The sequence below is a fragment of the Eptesicus fuscus genome, chromosome 13 (assembly GCF_027574615.1).
Source record: "Eptesicus fuscus isolate TK198812 chromosome 13, DD_ASM_mEF_20220401, whole genome shotgun sequence".
NCBI classification, from domain to species: Eukaryota; Metazoa; Chordata; class Mammalia; order Chiroptera; family Vespertilionidae; genus Eptesicus; species Eptesicus fuscus.
The window spans coordinates 15,140,096-15,157,421 of NC_072485.1; the positions used below are offsets into that span (position 1 = coordinate 15,140,096).

The following is a 17,326-nucleotide window of genomic DNA, read 5'->3' on the forward strand; positions in this document are numbered from 1 at the left end:
TCTAGACAGAGTCAGAGGGTCTGCCAGTGAATATGGATGAGTAAAATTAACAACAGTCACTAAGAGCCATGAGTGAAGGTCAGGCTGTATTACCAAAGCCATTCGTTCTGCTCTACCCTCTCACCCTACCCTGGCCAGAGGCCTTACCCTGGACCTGACAGGATGCAGGTGATAACTGGATGCAGCTCTAATAAGAACCATGTAAGGCTAACTGACTCAGCATCAGTATGGCATCACATGATTCATAAAGGAATTGCTTCTTTTTCTTTTTAAATCTTTATTATTGAAAGTATTACATATGTCCCATTCCCCCCTCTCTGCCTTGACCCCTTCTGGCTGGCAACTGCTTCTTAGTTGCTAAAATAAAGCCTAGACCCTAGCATAGGAACAGAGAGAGAATCATCAGTGAGAAGGGGATGCTGGACTTCTTTGGCACAGTTCTTATCCCCAAATTCACCCCCCACCCCCATCCCCATCCAAGGTTCTCTCTCAAATATTTATTGCCCCAGTGCCATGGCCTCAGTGGTGCTGTTTCCCCTGTTAATCTTTTGGCTCACATGTGAAAACTGCATGCCCAAACCTCCTTAGCATAGCTCAGATAGCAACTGAAACAATGATATAAAACATTAATAAAAGGACAGGAAACAAACAGATAAGAAATATAAAATACATTTCTTGGCCAGGAGTTATTAACCATGAATCAGTTTCAGGGCTGGTTAAATTGTATAAAATTATTTGTATAATATGGATTTGGTGCCTTCCTTCTGGAAAGAAAGCCCACCCATGGTTTCATCAGAGTCCCCTAATTGCCTATAATCCCCCCAATCCCAGTGACTCTGATAACCTACTTCATATATTATAGCTGTAAATCGCATCCTACTGTTTCCATTAGTCACACCTTTTGGGAACATGACTCTCAGGAATCTAACATCTGGAGGCTGGTGTGGCTGTACCGGTTACAGGAGAAGGGAAATCAGGAAGATGAGCGCTCGCCTCAGGTGAAGTATCTCAATACTAAAAGACTGGATAGGTTTTTACTAAGAAAGGTGGCAGTTTGTTCACATGCAGACTTTCTGTGGGATTCTGTTTCACCTTCAGGTCTGGGCTTGTTTCCTACTCACTATTCTGACTCCTTATTCAGGATCCATTTACCATGCTTTGAACTTTGAAATATGCCCAATCCTTTACCTGGGCGCATAACCTCTTTTGACATGGAGGATCTGTCTGTCCAGCCTTCATTAGCGGAATGAGGAGTGTGTGGAGGGGGGGGGGGGGCGGGCATTCCTGGGCCTACCTCAGTAGTCTTACTTCTGCTGCCCCTGACCCTCTAAAAGCACTCACTGTCAGCAGATCCAAGCTCCTAACTAGAGCTTCGTTAATTATATAATTTCTAATTCTGAGCTCTTTGGTTTTCAGGTTTATAAAGAATTTGAAAGGGATCAAAAGGCAGACATAAAAATGATTTAAATTGTGGAGGGGAAAAATCCTATGAGAAAAGTTAAAACTTATCTGAATTCTTCATTTGGAGACATTAATAACCTCCAAATTAATTAATTAATTAATTAATTAATGCAGAATAATATATAGGACATATCTTCCAAGGAAGATAAGGCAAAAAGAAACTAGTAAACTGTAGACTGAGAATCCAGGTTGATCTTGGGTAGTGGTTCTTTGAGAAATTTATAAAAGATGTGAACTAAATTATGTACATAATTTCAGAGGGTTTAGAAACCCACATAATATGGATTTCGCAGGGATTCATGGAACCCAAATATAAGACCTTCTAATGTAAGGAAATCTTTCTAAGAGTGATGGCTGTCAAACATGAGAATGGATAATAAAAAAGAGGCGACATATCTTTTTCTATAAAGCTCCTATTAAAATAGTTTTTCATGGAGACCTAATATAGAGGATCGTTTGAATACATAGTAATTAGACGGTGCTTTCTTAGTTACAAAATTGTCAGATGTATAAGGAGTCAAATGGAGTATATCTACCTCATTTGTTAACTCAGGTTCAAGAGAATGCAGTCAAACCACAGGCAGAACTTTATATTTATTTGAGGTCCTATTGTTTGTACTGAGACATACTCTACCACTAATGAGCTATGCAACTCAAGGAAATCCAGTCACTTCTCAAGGCCTCATTTCCTTATCTAGAAAATGAGAAAATCTGAACAGTTCTTAGGTACCTTCTATTTCTGATATCCTCATGTTAAGTGTCCACCAAAGATTCACCCTGGATTTGCAAGAAAATTAACATTACCTACATCACACATTTAGGATTCATTTCTCTTGTAAGTAATGAGTCTTCAGAGTTGCCAACATAATGAGGGCTTAATAAATAGATTTAGGTATTCATTCATTCAAAATGCATTGATCTCTTTCTTTTGCTCAAAAGTATAGCCAAACAAAAGGCCAATGGTAATTTTAAAACAAATTCCCATATCAAAGAATCTGTCCTCAGGCAGTAAAGACTTGGTGTTCTTTTTGTTTATAACTGTGTGAAATACAATGCGTGGAGACAGAATGAGGCTACTGATCCCTTTACAAATATACAGTAGTACAAGCTTGTCAGGACAGGTTGCACCAACAAATTTCACACTTGTTCAGTGACAGTGCAAACTATGACTCTTTGCCTTACAGGAAACAGAAGGTGGGTTTAGAGCAGTGTATATTTTCTTTATTAGCTTAAAAATCACAATCCACAGTGTGATTTTTTAGAAAGTCCAAGTTCTTGATGCACATATCTAGATGCTAAATATTGGATGCCATTCTGAAACAGAATAATCTTTAAAAAGGTGATATTATTTTCTAAATCGATAAACTACACATTAGGCAAGAAATTCAGTTGCATTAATCTTCTGGGATAAGTTTCTTGATATCATACCATTTGCCTACCCTTACACAGCCCACAAAGCTAATCAAGAGTTTAATATGAACTAAAAACCAAACAAACATAAATGGCCTTTATTTGCTCCTTCACCCACTTCCTAAATGGGGAAGTTGAGGAGGAGGTTGGAAAAAAGTTCTAAAAGGAAATAAATATCAGTGAAGAAATTGCTTCGGCATATGTCTGAGATTTTGCTGCCTGTGGATTCCTCTAGTATTTTTATGGTTTCCCATCTTATGTTTAAGTCCCGTATCCATTTTGAGTTTATTTTTTGTGTATGGTGTAAGTTGGTGGTATAGTTTCATTTTTTGCATGTATCTGTCCAATTTTCCCAACACCATTTATTGAAAAGACTGTCTTGACTCCATTGTATGTTCATGCCTCCTTTGTTGAATATATATATATGGTAACTGAATTTTAAAAACTGCTGTGTTTTTTACTAACAACAATTAGGAAAGTAGACCATGAACACTAGAGGGAAATTAGATTTTTGATTTTCTAAACTGTCTCCTCTGTATTGAAGGCAAAAAACTAACTCTACCAAAGAGTAAATGCACAGAGGTCATGATTCAAGATGAGAAGCAAAGGTCTATAATTAAATGTTTTGTATTCAATAACAACACAAAACTCTAACAACATTAACAGCTAATCTGCAAGGTGCTTTCCACTTCAACTGTCTTTTAATCAGTTGGATTAACTATATATTCAATATCCTGTGTTCCTATCTTGCTTTACATACTATGCTTCCGTTATAGCCTTTCATGTTTTATTATTTATTTTTCTACACCTTTCACGAAAGCAGGGGCTATATCTTCTTTCCAAACTATCTCCCACCCTTCAACAATTATTTAATGGAATTCTACTCTGTAGCAGGCCTATCTTTTAATTCCCAAAGAATAGTACTAGGCCTAGCAAAAACTATACACCAAGTAAGTGAAAGTTTTATGTGAACTTTAAAATACACTCCTCCACATTTAGACCAATGTCCCCAAATACACACACACACACACAGAAAAACCAACCAACCAACCTCTAGGGGGCTCTGCTGGAATGTCCTCATTAAGAAAACATAAGGGTTACCTGTGGTGCAGGATGGTAAGAGTCATTCTTGCACACTGCAAACTACATCATTTGACATAGTGCCAATGTTTACCACTTTGAGCTACATGGTAAAAATGTGTCTGATGATAAATTTAATTATTTCCAATAAATGGTGCCAGAACAACTGGATACCCACATGTGGAATAAAACTGGACTTCTATCTCACACCATATACAAAATTTAACTCAAAATGAATAAAAAAAATCTGAAAGAGCAGAAACTATAAAAATTTTAGAAGAAAACATATGCAGAAATATTTTTGACCTTGGATTAGGCAATGGTTTCTTATATATGACACCAAAAACACAAAGCAACAAAAGAAAAAATATATTAGACATGACTGTTAACATGAAAACTTTTGTGCTTCAAAGGACACTATCAAGAAGTGAAAAGAACCCCCCACCCCCTAATGGGAGAAAATTTCTGCCAATTATAAGGGATTTGTATCTAGAATAAAGAGTTGTTACAATTCTATAAAGACAAATAAGCCAATTTTAAAATGGGCAAATGATCTGAAGAGGCAGTTCTCCAAAGATATAAATAGCCAATAAGCACATAAAAGATGTTCAACATCATTAGCCATCAAAAAATGCAAATCAAAACCATGAAATACCACTTTATACTCTAGGATTATTACACTAGAAAAGACAGCTAAATAACAATTGTTGACAGGATGTGGATATACTGTACTCTGCATCCTCCAGTCATGTTCCTAATCTAACCTTGTTCTGCTGGTGTGGATTGTAAAATGATGCTATCACTTGGAAAACAGTTTGGAAGTTCAAATGGCTAAAGATAGTTACCATATGATCCTGCAATTCCTCTTAGGTATACACAAGAGAAAACAAGTCCACACAAAAGCATGAATGTTCACAGAAGCTTTATTCACAATAGCCAAAAAGTGGAGACAACTTCAATGTTCATTAATTGATGAACGAATAAACAAAATGTGGTGTATACATAAAATGGAATATTACTTGGCAATAAAAGTACTAATGTGCAACAACATGAATGACTCTTGAAAACATTATGTTAATTAAAAAGTCAACCCCAAAAGACCACGTATTATATGGTTCCATTTATAGGAAATATCCACAATAAACAAATCCATAGAAACTTAAAGTAGGTTAGTGCTTGCTGGGGTTTGGGGAGATAAGACTGGGATATGATGGCTAAGGGATGTGGTGATTATTTTTGGGGTAACGAAAAAGTTCTAAAATTGACTATGATAAATGCACAATTTTGTGAATATAATAAAAGCTATTGAATTATATACTTCAAGTGGATAAACTGTATGGTAAGCAAGTTATATCTCAATGAGGCTGTTAAAAATGCTAACTACCAAACTCCTAAACCAGTGGTTGGCAAACTCATTAGTCAACAGAGCCAAATATCAACAGTATAACGACTGAAATTTCTTCTGAGAGCTGAAAACCGACTTCTGCGCATGGGCCACAAAGTTTCAATCGCACTGTACATGTGCGCCCGCACATGGTATTTTGTGGAAGAGCCACACTCAAGGGGCCAAAGAGCTGCATGTGGCTCGTGAGCCGCGGTTTGCCGACCACTGTCGTAAACCATTGGGCTTAGGAGCAAACTGGTTCATAACCAGAACCTATAATTTATTTGTATAACAATCATTTAAAGGATAATACGTAAGAATGGAACTCACTTGTTTTTTGTTGAATATGTCTTATACTAAATGTTTGAGTGGTTGTCTATTTGAATACCTTAGAGACCTGAGGAACATTGCCCACCTGCCTATTGTTTGCCACCATCCCCTCCCATCCCACAGTGCCCTACTCAGTATATCCACATAGTATATTCTCAATGTCCGTGTGTTAAGTCAATGAGTTAAATACACACTGACTATATAGCTGAGAGTTTAAGTTGGTAACATAGTGTGCCTATGTAGGAAAATGCAGTCATAAACAGGTAACTGCAGAAGGAAAGTTTTTTTTCTTTTGTTCAACAAACAACTCGGCAAATACGGTTTACATAAAAACCTGTATGTAGCTTCTCATTGAAATTTTAATGTCATGTCAACCAAAAGATACAGTATTATTGCTGAAACCTCTAAATAACTCTGAATCTGGTTATTTTTAATTAGATTAAAGGTAAAGGAAACCTATCAAAAGGAACTGCAATTTTTCGTACTTTGTTTTTTCCAGTCACTTTATGAAGAAATATTAAAGAATTTCAGTTGAATTTAAGTCAAATGTGAAGTCACTTTCAAACGTTTAAAATCAGCATAGCATTAAAACAAGGGCTTTGATGAAAGCTTTTAAATCCTCAAAAGTTTCAATGCTAGAAAAAATATTTAATCACATTTGCAAATTAGCTTATTCAAATTTGACTGGTAATCCTTTGGTGGCCAGTCTGTACAATTTTTTGTCTTCCCCGGAGGCCTGCATCATTTATTTGTGGAGACATACCTCTAAGACATGTCTCTGCAAGGGAAGAAGAATATTCTTAACCTTGTACCTTGCTTCTCGGGTCCTATTATCACAGAAATGCACGAGGTGAAGCTTCCTACTGTGGTCAGTTTGGTCTCTGGTGAATATGAGCTCCCATTTACTCATAATCATCCCATCCAGAATCACTTTGAACATTTAATTAAAACCAATGTCATCACAACACAGACAACAGAAAAGGAATACAGTTCTTTTCTGAGGTTATGAAAAAACTTTTTTACTTTTAGCTGTCTTTCCTCTTTTTGTGAGACAACCACTTTGAAATAAAATAATAAACATGAGAATTAATGTAATGTAGAAGAATGGACATGGGGCTAATAGACATTAGATATTACCCCCCTTATATATTACTCTGTTTCTCTGCCTCCATCCTGCCCAACCAGTCTTCTGGAGTATTGCTATGGGCCTTCAAGTTGTCTGCACTCTCTTCTTTGGCAAAGCCACATCCGGTCATAATCCCTTTCAGCAGCACCCTGGAGTAGGGAGGTCAATCACCAATGCCCTTTCCCTCATAATCCCTGCGAGGGCAGGGATTCCCTACATGTTCCACATCATGTTTCACATCATGACCCATACAAAGTGATGTTACTTGGCATATCATGGCACACTGTAATAAACAAAAGGGCTTTCTAGCTGCCCCAGTACCTATCTACCCTACCTGTCTGAAGGCGAAAGGGGTGGGATGAATGTGTCACATACATCTGTGATGGCTGGAAACTGCCTTGCAGAGACCTCTCACTTCCCTCACGCGGAGAGAAAGAGTACAATGATCAAGTCCAAAACCCGTAATGGTAAAAGAGTGTATGAAATAAGAATAAAAAGCAGGCCCATGTCTATCAGATTCAGAGAGAGTGTAACCTAGTAATGGCTACTGTAAAAGCTGAGGTTCAAGAGGTGAATGGAGGGATACAAGAGGAACACATAGCATAATGCTCTCCAGTTCCATCCATACTGTTGCAAATGCTAAGAACTCCTTCCTTTTTACTGAAGCGTAGTATTATGCTAAGTGAAATAAGCCAGTCAGAGAAAGATAAATATCACATGATCTGACTCATTTATGGAATATAATGAACATAAACTGATGAACAAAAACAGATCCAGAGACAGAGAAGCATCGATCAGACTGTCAAACCTCAGAGGGAAGGGTGGGGGTAAGGGGGAGAGATTAACCAAAGGACTTGTATGCATGCATATAAGCCTAACCAATGGACACAGACAACAGGGGGGTGAGGGCATGAGTTGGGGGGATAGGGGGTAATGGGGGAATAAGGACACATATGTAATAACTCAATCAATAAAGAAGTAAAAGAAAGAGGAACACAGACACTTGCCTAGGTACAAATTAGGACCCAGGTACACAGGGAAAGCAGAAGGCCACTGAGCAGCTGGGTTTCTCAGATCTTTGAAATATGAGCCGATGTGGGCACATTCCACTTTCAGTCCTCACACTAGTGACCAGGCATCCAAAAACAGGTTTTACCTCTCAGTTGTGCCATGTGACAGCTGTCTGTCAAAATTAGGCCAAGGCTGCTCAGCACAGCACTGGCATACAGTGCTGATATGGCTATTTCTGCTGTTGGCTGGATGTTTCTAATCTAAACTTGTCCTAGATAAAGAAAATCAGACGGAAACAAAATTATAAAGTGAACTGGGCTGTGTTGCCTACAAGCCCTGTTATTGGTGGCTGACAGAGGCTGTGGCCTCTGCTCCCTTTCCGGATTCCCCCACTGTGGCCTAGTCTTCCCCAAGGAAAGAAAAGCTGGACGGTACTTCCATCCGAGGCTGCTTCAGATAACTGTTGCCGTAGCCATTACCAAACTGAGCATGCACCCTGCAGGCTTTCCGCACATATAGGAATCTGGAGCGCCCCTGTGATCTAGAACACCCGAGATAGCAACAGAAAGGACAGCAAACTCTTCACTCAATGAAAGTTTATTTTGGAGGTAGTCAGTCAGCTCAGGCTAGTGTAACAAAATAACACAGGCTGGGTGGTTTAAACAACAGCCATTTCTCAGAGTTCTGGAGACTGGGAAGTGCAAGGTCAAGGTGCCCGCAGATGGGGTTCTTGGTGAGGGCCCTTTTCCTGGTTTGCAGACAGCTGCCTTCTTGCTGTGTCCTCACATAGGGGACAGTGAGAGAGGGCAAGCTCTCTGGTCCCTTATAAGGGCACTAATGCCATCATGGGGCTTCTGTTCTCTTGACCTCGTCTAACTTAATTATCTCCCAAATGCCCTCCCTGCCTCTTCCAAATGCTATCATACTGGGGATCAGAACTTCAATATAAGAGTTTGCAGGGGACATGTTCAGTCCACAACAGAGGTTTTTGCCAAATGCTTTGGGGACATGAGCGTATGAGTCATGAAAGTCTATCAAGTCACAATAATAAAATGTGCATATATTTCCTCAAAGCACTGTGTATATGAGTGTATGCAAGCCAAGAAGAGGGCTGTCACCAGGAACTGAATTAGCTGGCATCCAGATCATGGGAATTCATGGCCTTGAGAACTATGAAAAATAAATGTCTGTTGTTTTAAGCCACCCAGCTTATGGTATTTTATTATGGCAGCCCGAGCTGAGTAAGACAGATCGCAGTCATTCATTTACATGTAAATGTTCTAGTATTAAATTCAAAGAAATAAAACTTTTTTATTGGTTTACACCTACTTTCACCTGGCAAAAGACACTAATGGCTTTTACACTTTTTTTTCCCAAAGTGTTTTCATATGCTTTCTTCTTTTGACCCATAAAAAAACAACATTGTGAGATGTACAGAATATGGATTATTACCCCCATTTTATAGACAAAGAAACATAGTACAGTTAGAAGTTCAGAGGTTATACCAATAATAACAGAGGCCATTTCTGATCAGTCCAATTCAGTTTTGATAATTCCAGGCTCCTCTCAGCCCAAATAATCTCAGCTGCCTGATTTTATGCCATGCACTTTGTGAAGAAACAGCAGAAAAGGATTCAGCAGTTCACTGGTTTAACCATGGGCATAATATTTTTCTCAGCATTAAAGAATAAAACTAAAGCTTACCCACCAAGATGTTTCATTCAAAGCCCAGCACAAGACACACACATAGGCAAAGTCAGCTCTCAGGGGTGTTCTATCATGAGTTGCTATAAACAGACTTGGACCCCAAGAATGTAGACAAAACCGACAGAATGAAGTGTACACAACAGCAGCTGCCACATTTTAAAATGTTGCATCTATTTTAAAATACGTTGCTTTGACTTACTTTATGTGCCTGTCTTTCTTTCCTATCCCAATACGCACTCATCTTATTTAAAGAGTTTTCAATTAGCTCGTGAGACCAAAAGGTCAGGGTGGTTGAGTATGACACAAATTATCCCAAACTGAAATTACTCTAATATGTGCTTCCATTTCATTTCACAAAAACTATTCTGTACAAATGTGGATGTCCTCAAGGATGCATTATCCAGAATTATATCCAGAATTGGTTATCTACATGCTGCTATTATATTTTAGAGCCACGTTTTAAGAAATTAATGTGCAAATTTATTGTGTATTATTTTGAAGAGCCTTGGTGATGAAAAATCTTTGATTTTTGGAAATAGTCAAATCATCTGACTATTATTAAGTAAAGATGGATGAACCAACTAGTTAAATCTGTATGAGGTAAAATGTGGCCGTAAAATAAAGAGACTGACTTCTTATGCAGTATCTACGAACTAGCTCCTCAAACACATAATGCTCTTTTCTACCTAGGGAACTTTGAACAACTGCTCCAAGTTCTTGGAATCTTTTTATAGCATGCTCTTTGTCACGCATAAGAGTTAAGCATCACTTAAAAGAGTCCTTCCATGAACGCCCTAATACCAGAGTGCTCCAGCTTCATATCCACGTTTGTCTAAATCAGTGTCATGTTTGTTTCTTTAATAAGTTATTACTCTATGAATTCTTAAAGTTTTGTTTATGTCTTTTCCTATCAACCTGTGCTGTCCAACACAGTACCCACTAGACACATGTGGCTATTTAAATTTAAATTCAAATAGATTACAATGAAGTAAAATTAAATTTTAAAAATGACCAAATTTCATCAAAATTAAGAGCTCTGTTCTTAAATTGACAAGCCACAGAATGAGAGGAAGCATTTGCAAAAACACATTCATAATAAAAGATTTTTAAATCCAGAATCCTATATAATAAAAGCCTAATACGCAAATTGTTCCCTCCACCTGGAGTTTCACTGGGAGTTCAATAGCTCGCTATGACCTGTGCTGACCACCAGGGGGTGATGCGGTGTTGGCAGTGGGTGGCAGTGGAGGCACTGCTGGTCCCGATGGGCTCCCCACAAGAGTGGGACCACGGCGGGATGGTGGAGCAGTTGAGCGGGCAGTGCCAGGCCAAGGTGGGTGTGAGCCGGGCCTGACCACCCCACTGATCACCCCACAGATCACCCCACAGATGGCGACCAGCTGCAGCGGCGGGGGGCGGGGCCACCACCCAACTCCCAGGCGCTAAGGGAGCCGGGCGGGGGCCCAATGACTCAGGCAGAGGGGGGTGCATGGGGCGCGGGGGGCCCAGGTGCTCCCCGGGGCTCAGAGGTCAGCTGGGACCTGCCCTTCCATGCCAGATGCTCATGCTTTGATCGCTGACCAGGCCTAGGGACTGCACCCTTGTACAAATTCCATGCACTGGGCCTCAAGTATATAAATAACTCTCAAAACCCAATAATAAGAAAACAACCCAACTGAAATTGGGCAAAATATTTGAATAGGCACCTCTCTAAAGATAACATATGGATGACAAGTAACACGTGAAAAGATGCTCAGTATTATTAGTCATTAGGAAATGTAAATCAAAACCACAAGATATCACTTTATACCCTCTAGGATGGTTATGTTGAAAAAAGATAAGTGCTGGTGAAACTGGACTCTTATACACTGCTGGTGGGAATATAAAACCACTTTGGAAAATAATCTGACAGTTTCTTAACTTAAACATACACCTAAAATATGACACAGTCACTCAAAACCTAAGTATTTACCCCAAAGAAATGAAATCATGAGTCCATATAAAGCTTTGTACATACATGTTCACAGAAGCTTTATTTGTATAGCAAAAACCTGGAACTAACCAAATAGCCATTAATAGGTGGATGGTTAAACAAACTGTGGTTTATCCATATAATGAAATTCTAGCCACCAATGGAATGAACTACTGATACATGCATAATCAGGGATGAATCTCAGTAATTCCACTAAATTAAAAAATAAAACAAAAAAGAATACAGAGAATGATTCCATTTATATAAAATGCTTGAGAATGCAAATTAATCTATAGTTGCCTAGGAACGAGGAGGGAACAAATGGGTTAGAAAGGGACATGAGCAAACTTTTGGGGATGATAAATATGTTCATTATCTTGACTGTGTAATGGTTTTACAGATGTACACATATGTCAAAACGTACTGATTTATATACTTTAAATATGTACAATTTATTGTATGTCAATTATACCTCAGTGAAGCTGTTAAACATTTTTTAGTTCCTCAGTTGTACCAGCCACATTTCAAGTGCTCAGTAGCCATATGTAGGTAGTAGTTATCGGATGGGACATTGTTGATAAAGGTCACTTCCATCATCATAGAAAGTTCTAGCCAACAGTGATGCTCTAGCAGGGGCCAGCAAACTATACACTAGGGAACCATCACTTGTCCTGTAAATAAGGTTTTATTGGAACACATCTATGCCAATTCATTTATTTATGGTCTCTATCTGCTTTAGTGCTTACAATGGTAGAGTGGGTAGCTGCAGCAGAGACCTTATGGTCTATAACCTAAATTATTTATTCTGGCCCTTTAAGAAGGTGTGCTTGACCCTGCTCTAAATCATAAATTCTGAATACAATGGCCAATATCTCTCTTGTTCATCGCTGCACGTAACCCAACTAATACTGAGTACCTAATATGTAGCTCTGCCCTAGGCACTGGGGAGGCAGCCTGGAACAACCTATTCTCATGGTTTTCACAACCTGGTGAGGGGTTCAGGTAACATAACAAGGAAATAAATAAGAAAATATCAGACAAGGATGAATGCTATGATGAAAATAAAACATAGAGATGATTAAGGGGTAACTTCCCTTAAGCAGTCAGGACAGGCCTCTGGGAGGACCTAAGGTCTGAACAGTAGAAAAGAGCCAATACTGCAAATGCCTGTGGCAGAAGCAGAGGGCATAGCAAAACCAAGGCCTCGGAATAGAAATGAACTTGATGACTTGATGTTTGAAAACGAAGGCCTGGAGAATACAACAAGGTGTCAAGGATAGATGAGGTTGGAGAAGTAGAGATGCCTAAGAGAAGGAGTCCGAATTTTAGTCTACATAGGATGGAAAGCCACTACAGGTTTTTAAGCAGTTGAGCAACATGATCAACTTATATTTTTAAAGATCACTCTGGTGCTGCTAAAATAAGACTGGGTCAGGGAAGAGCAAGAAAGGAGTTAAGACAAGTTAGGGAGCTTTTGTAAAGGTACAAGTGAAAGATAGTGATGGTTTGGCTTGGACTACAGTGGCAGCAGTGGAGATGAAGTGGATATCCTATCTAATAAAGAGGGAATATGCTAATTGACCCTCACACCATCATAAAGATGGCGGCACCCACAGCCAATAAGGAGGGAATATGCTAATTGACTGCCCTGCCCTCAAAGATGGCAGCGCCCACAGTCAATAAGGAGGGAATATGCAAATTGACTGCCCCGCCCTCAAAGATGGCAGCGCCCACAGCCAATAAGGAGGGAATATGCTAATTGACTGCCCCACCCTCAAAGATGGCAGTGCCCACAGCCACAAGATGGCGGCGCCCAGTCCTCTCAGCTCCGCCGGGGCGGCAGGTGTGCGGCAAGGCCAGGCCCACCCCCAGGCAGGCCTGGCCGCTCCGCATGCCTGCCTCTGGAGTCCCCCAGTCCCCTCAGCCCCACAGCCGCCCAGGGCTGGCCCGAGGCCTCCTGAGGCTCAGGTAACCAGGGCCGGCCGAGGCTTGCGCTGCCTGCCAGCAGTGGCAGCAGCAGAGGTGTGACAAGGGCGTTGCCTTCCCCTGATCGCAGGGTCGCCTCCCGCCTCTGAGAGCTCCCAGACTGTGAGAGGGGGCAGGCCAGGCTGAGGGACTCCCCCCTCCAGTGCATGAATTTTCATGCACTGGGCCTCTAGTATTCAAAATATGTTTTGACTAGCCTTTCTGATAGTTGTTGTAGAGTGAGGAAATGAGAAGGGTTGAAAATGAATTCTAGATTTTTGGCTTGAACAACTGGGACACAGTAGTATGGGGAATTACAGATATGGGGGAAATTACAAACAATAAGAATTAACATTTATTGAGGACTTATTATGTATCAATATTTACTCAATTTCATATTTAATTTTCCCAACAACCTTGAGGAGGTAGGTATTATTATTTTCATTGTATAAGTAGAAAACTAAAAAGGTTAAGTAAGTTACCTAGGTCAGAAATCTAGTACCAACAACCATGGAGTCTTAAACCTAGGTCATCACACACTAAATTCTACCTCACTATAGACAGTGATAGCAGTTGCTGAGAATCTGATCTACATTCCAGGCAATGGCAATACCACTGGGTTAACAGACTCTCAGGATGACTAACTTGAAAGATGCTATTTTTTTTTTAACTCCTATTATAAAAGATCACCTTATTTTCACAAAATACAAGATATAATTGTCATCTACATACTTTTTCTCCAGCATTATCTTTTTATTCCCATTCTACAAATGAGAAAAATGGAACAAGTTAAGTGATTTTTCTCAAGATCACTGCGCTAGTAATGGAGCTGAAACTAAAAGCCAAGTGAACGTATTCCAGCAAACTTGCCTTTAAAGAATCTCACCATTAAATAAGAAACACATTTTACATCACTACCCAAAATACACATACACATATGAAACAGAGAAAAAGAAGCTATACAGAAGAGCCCTTACCTTCACTAATGTACTAATATTTTTCTATTTCACGTTTTAAAAATGTTGATTGTACTTGGCAATTTAAACACTGACCCAAGCCTTAGTAATTAATATTACAACCACATAAGTAGACTTTTTTTTAGAAATGTCTCATGACTCACTAAGTCTAGCAAGTACCAAAAAGGCAAGATGAAACACAAAAAAAGATCAATCTGGTGAGCATTTGGGATACATGAAGACTGGTTCATAAAGAGTATAAATGACAATGGTACTGTGAGCTACACTTTGGAAATATTTTTACATTCTATTGCTAACATGGAGATCTGAAATCAAACTGATATGCCTACTAATGCTTAAAATGAGCAGGGATGCACTTTTCTGGAAACACATTAAAAGCAAAATAAAACAGTTCTTCAACCTCAACCCTACTCCAAAGGGAGTAAAAAGCTGTAGAAATATCTGATTGGCAAAGTCTATTCCCTTTCAAAAAGGAAGGGAAAAGACCAGATTGGAAATGTAACAACCCATTATGGTTTATAATGAACAGCATCTTAAGGACAATGGCTTAAGATGCAAAGCAACCTTTTATTCACTTGACAAGTACTACCTTATAAATGCTTTCTCCCTTTGCCGGTATGCTTAAGCTTAATTACCCTTAGAAAAGAGATATAAATCTTTGATTTCACCCGATTCCTTAAGTTTACAAGGATAAAAATTGCTCTAAAATCTATGCCAATTTCTGATTCATTTACCTTTCCAAATGCAGTGTTAACCTGGTAAATTCTCTCTCTCTCTCTCTCTCTCTCTCTCTCTCTCTCTCTCTCTCTCTCTCTCTCGCGCGCGCACACACACACACACACACACACACACAATCCCTCAATCCCTCCATCTCTGAAGGGGAAAAGCGACAAGGACAAACCGCAGTCTCATACATCAAAGGCCGAGCCGACACTACAGCTGACACATCCTCAGGTTCCCTTCTAGAGGGCTCTGCGACACGGTCAAGGTCCTAGGGAGCTCACAGACACTCGCATAGGGACTGACGTAAGGATCTCACCTCGCTTCCACTGACCTCTAGCCAACCCCGAATGCGGGTGCGGAGAGTCCTGAAAGGCACCAAGATCTGGCCCATTAAGGAGCCTGCGCAACCCCCTTGGGCTCTAATCATATAGACGCTGTGCATTAAGATAGTTCCTTTAAGTGTTCGATGATCCCTCTAACGGCGACCCAATCTGTTTCCAGGGAACCTTAAGGGAACCACCAGGACTGAGCAAAAAAAAAACCAAAACGGCCAAATAGCCCAAGGTCTTGGGGGGAGGGGAGGAGCGAGAGCCGAAACGCCCAATGGCTAGAAACACCCAAATCAGTTCCTCGGAGAGCACAGCAGAGGCCGGCCGCTGGCGGCCAGGGCACGTGCACTTGCTCAGGGAGCCGATCCACAGGAGCCGGGGCGGGTCGGCGGCAGCTCCCCGCACGCACGGCGGGCTGCGTTCACCCCCACGGAACGCTACAAGTTGCCGCCGCATCCCTCCTCCCGGCGTTGACAGGGAACACGCGCCGCCCCCACGTCCACAGCTACACCCAGGCCCTCCCCAGCCCCACCGAACCCCCGGGGGCGGGGACGAGCGCAGGGCGAAGACCCCCCGGCCTAGGCCCACCCGACCCTCCCCCGCGGCCCCCGGCCCCACCCATCCCGGTTCGAGGCCGGACCCAGCCTCCACGTCCCCGCAGTGCCGACCGTTAGCATCCCAAGCTCACCTACATGCCTGACCATCACCGCCGAGAGCCCGTCTTTCCCTGCGCGCCGCGCTGAGCTCACACCCCCACCTCCACCCGCCACCCCGCAAACCGAACCCTCCCCACTCCACCCAAATCCCGCGGAGCTGGCGCCGCCGCGCCAGGTGAGGGGGCTGAGCCCCGGCGCCGCAGCCCCGCCGCCTACCTTCTTCTTCTTCGAGGGTTGCGGCGCCCCGCCGGACGCCGCCAGCCCTCTTTTACTCGAAGAGGACCCCATCCGGACGCGGGGAGCGCCCGGGGGGGCCTCAGGGAACCTCCGGGGCCGGGGAAAGGCGATGCCCCAATCCGGGGCCCCGCGCCCCCGGCCGGGGAGCGGGCCGCCTGCCGACCCCGCGGTGGATGGAGATGCGGGAGGCTTCTGGTAACGCTACGAGAAAGTGCACGGGACTCTAGACGCGAAAGGTACAAGCGAAAGGTATCGGGGTGACTGGGGGTACGGCGACGCCGCTGGGAGTGAGGACGAGTAAGGCGGGAAGGTTCTAGAACTAACGAACCGGGGCCGCGAGCCCCGAGCGTTAAATCCCCGCGCCGCCCGGCTCCCGCGCCCCGGTGGCCGGCTCGGAGGGCGCGCGCCGAGAGGGGGGTCTGCGGCGGCAGCGGAGGGCGCGGGGCCCCGCGCAGCGTCCTCACCTTCTTGGTGCCGGGGCCTCCCGCGATCCACGACATTCCTGTCAGGGAGGAGGAGCGCCCCGGCTGCCCCCCGAGAGTCTCCTGCTGGGGGGACATCGCTTCCATGAAGAAGACTTGCAGGCTAATCCCAGCCCAGGAGGGAGGCTACGCGGTCCTCTCGGCGGGACCGCGGCCGGAGGGGCGAGGATGCGCGGGGCCGAGGCGGCCGCCGCGCTCAGGCGGGGAGCCAGGCTCCGGGTGCGGACAGCGCGCCTCCCGTCGGGGCCATGTACCGCCGCCTGCGCTCCACACCGCGGGCTGGAGGCGACTGCAGAGGCGCCCGCTCCCCGCGCCCGCCGCGGCCCGCCCCGCCTCGGGCCCGCCCCTCCGCGCTGGGCGCCGCGCGCCGGACCCGCCCCCGGCCGCCTTCCCTCCGCGCGGCGCTCCCGCGGCGGCCGGCCTGCGGCGCTGCGGCCCGGCCGTTTCCTATATATACACGTTGGGGCGCAGGCGGC

At 43.0% G+C, this 17,326-nt stretch overlaps 1 protein-coding gene across 1 annotated transcript in view; it reads right to left on the reverse strand.

Moving 5' to 3' along the window:
- The window catches only part of ARHGAP20 (Rho GTPase activating protein 20), an 89,140-nt gene extending 72,203 nt beyond the window's left edge, over positions 1-16,937 (reverse strand). Inside the window, exon 1 of the mRNA XM_054725359.1 lies at positions 16,833-16,937. Coding sequence (XP_054581334.1) covers positions 16,833-16,937 — 105 coding nt within the window. The remainder of the gene's footprint in view (positions 1-16,832) is intronic.
- Positions 16,938-17,326: the final 389 nt, after the last annotated feature.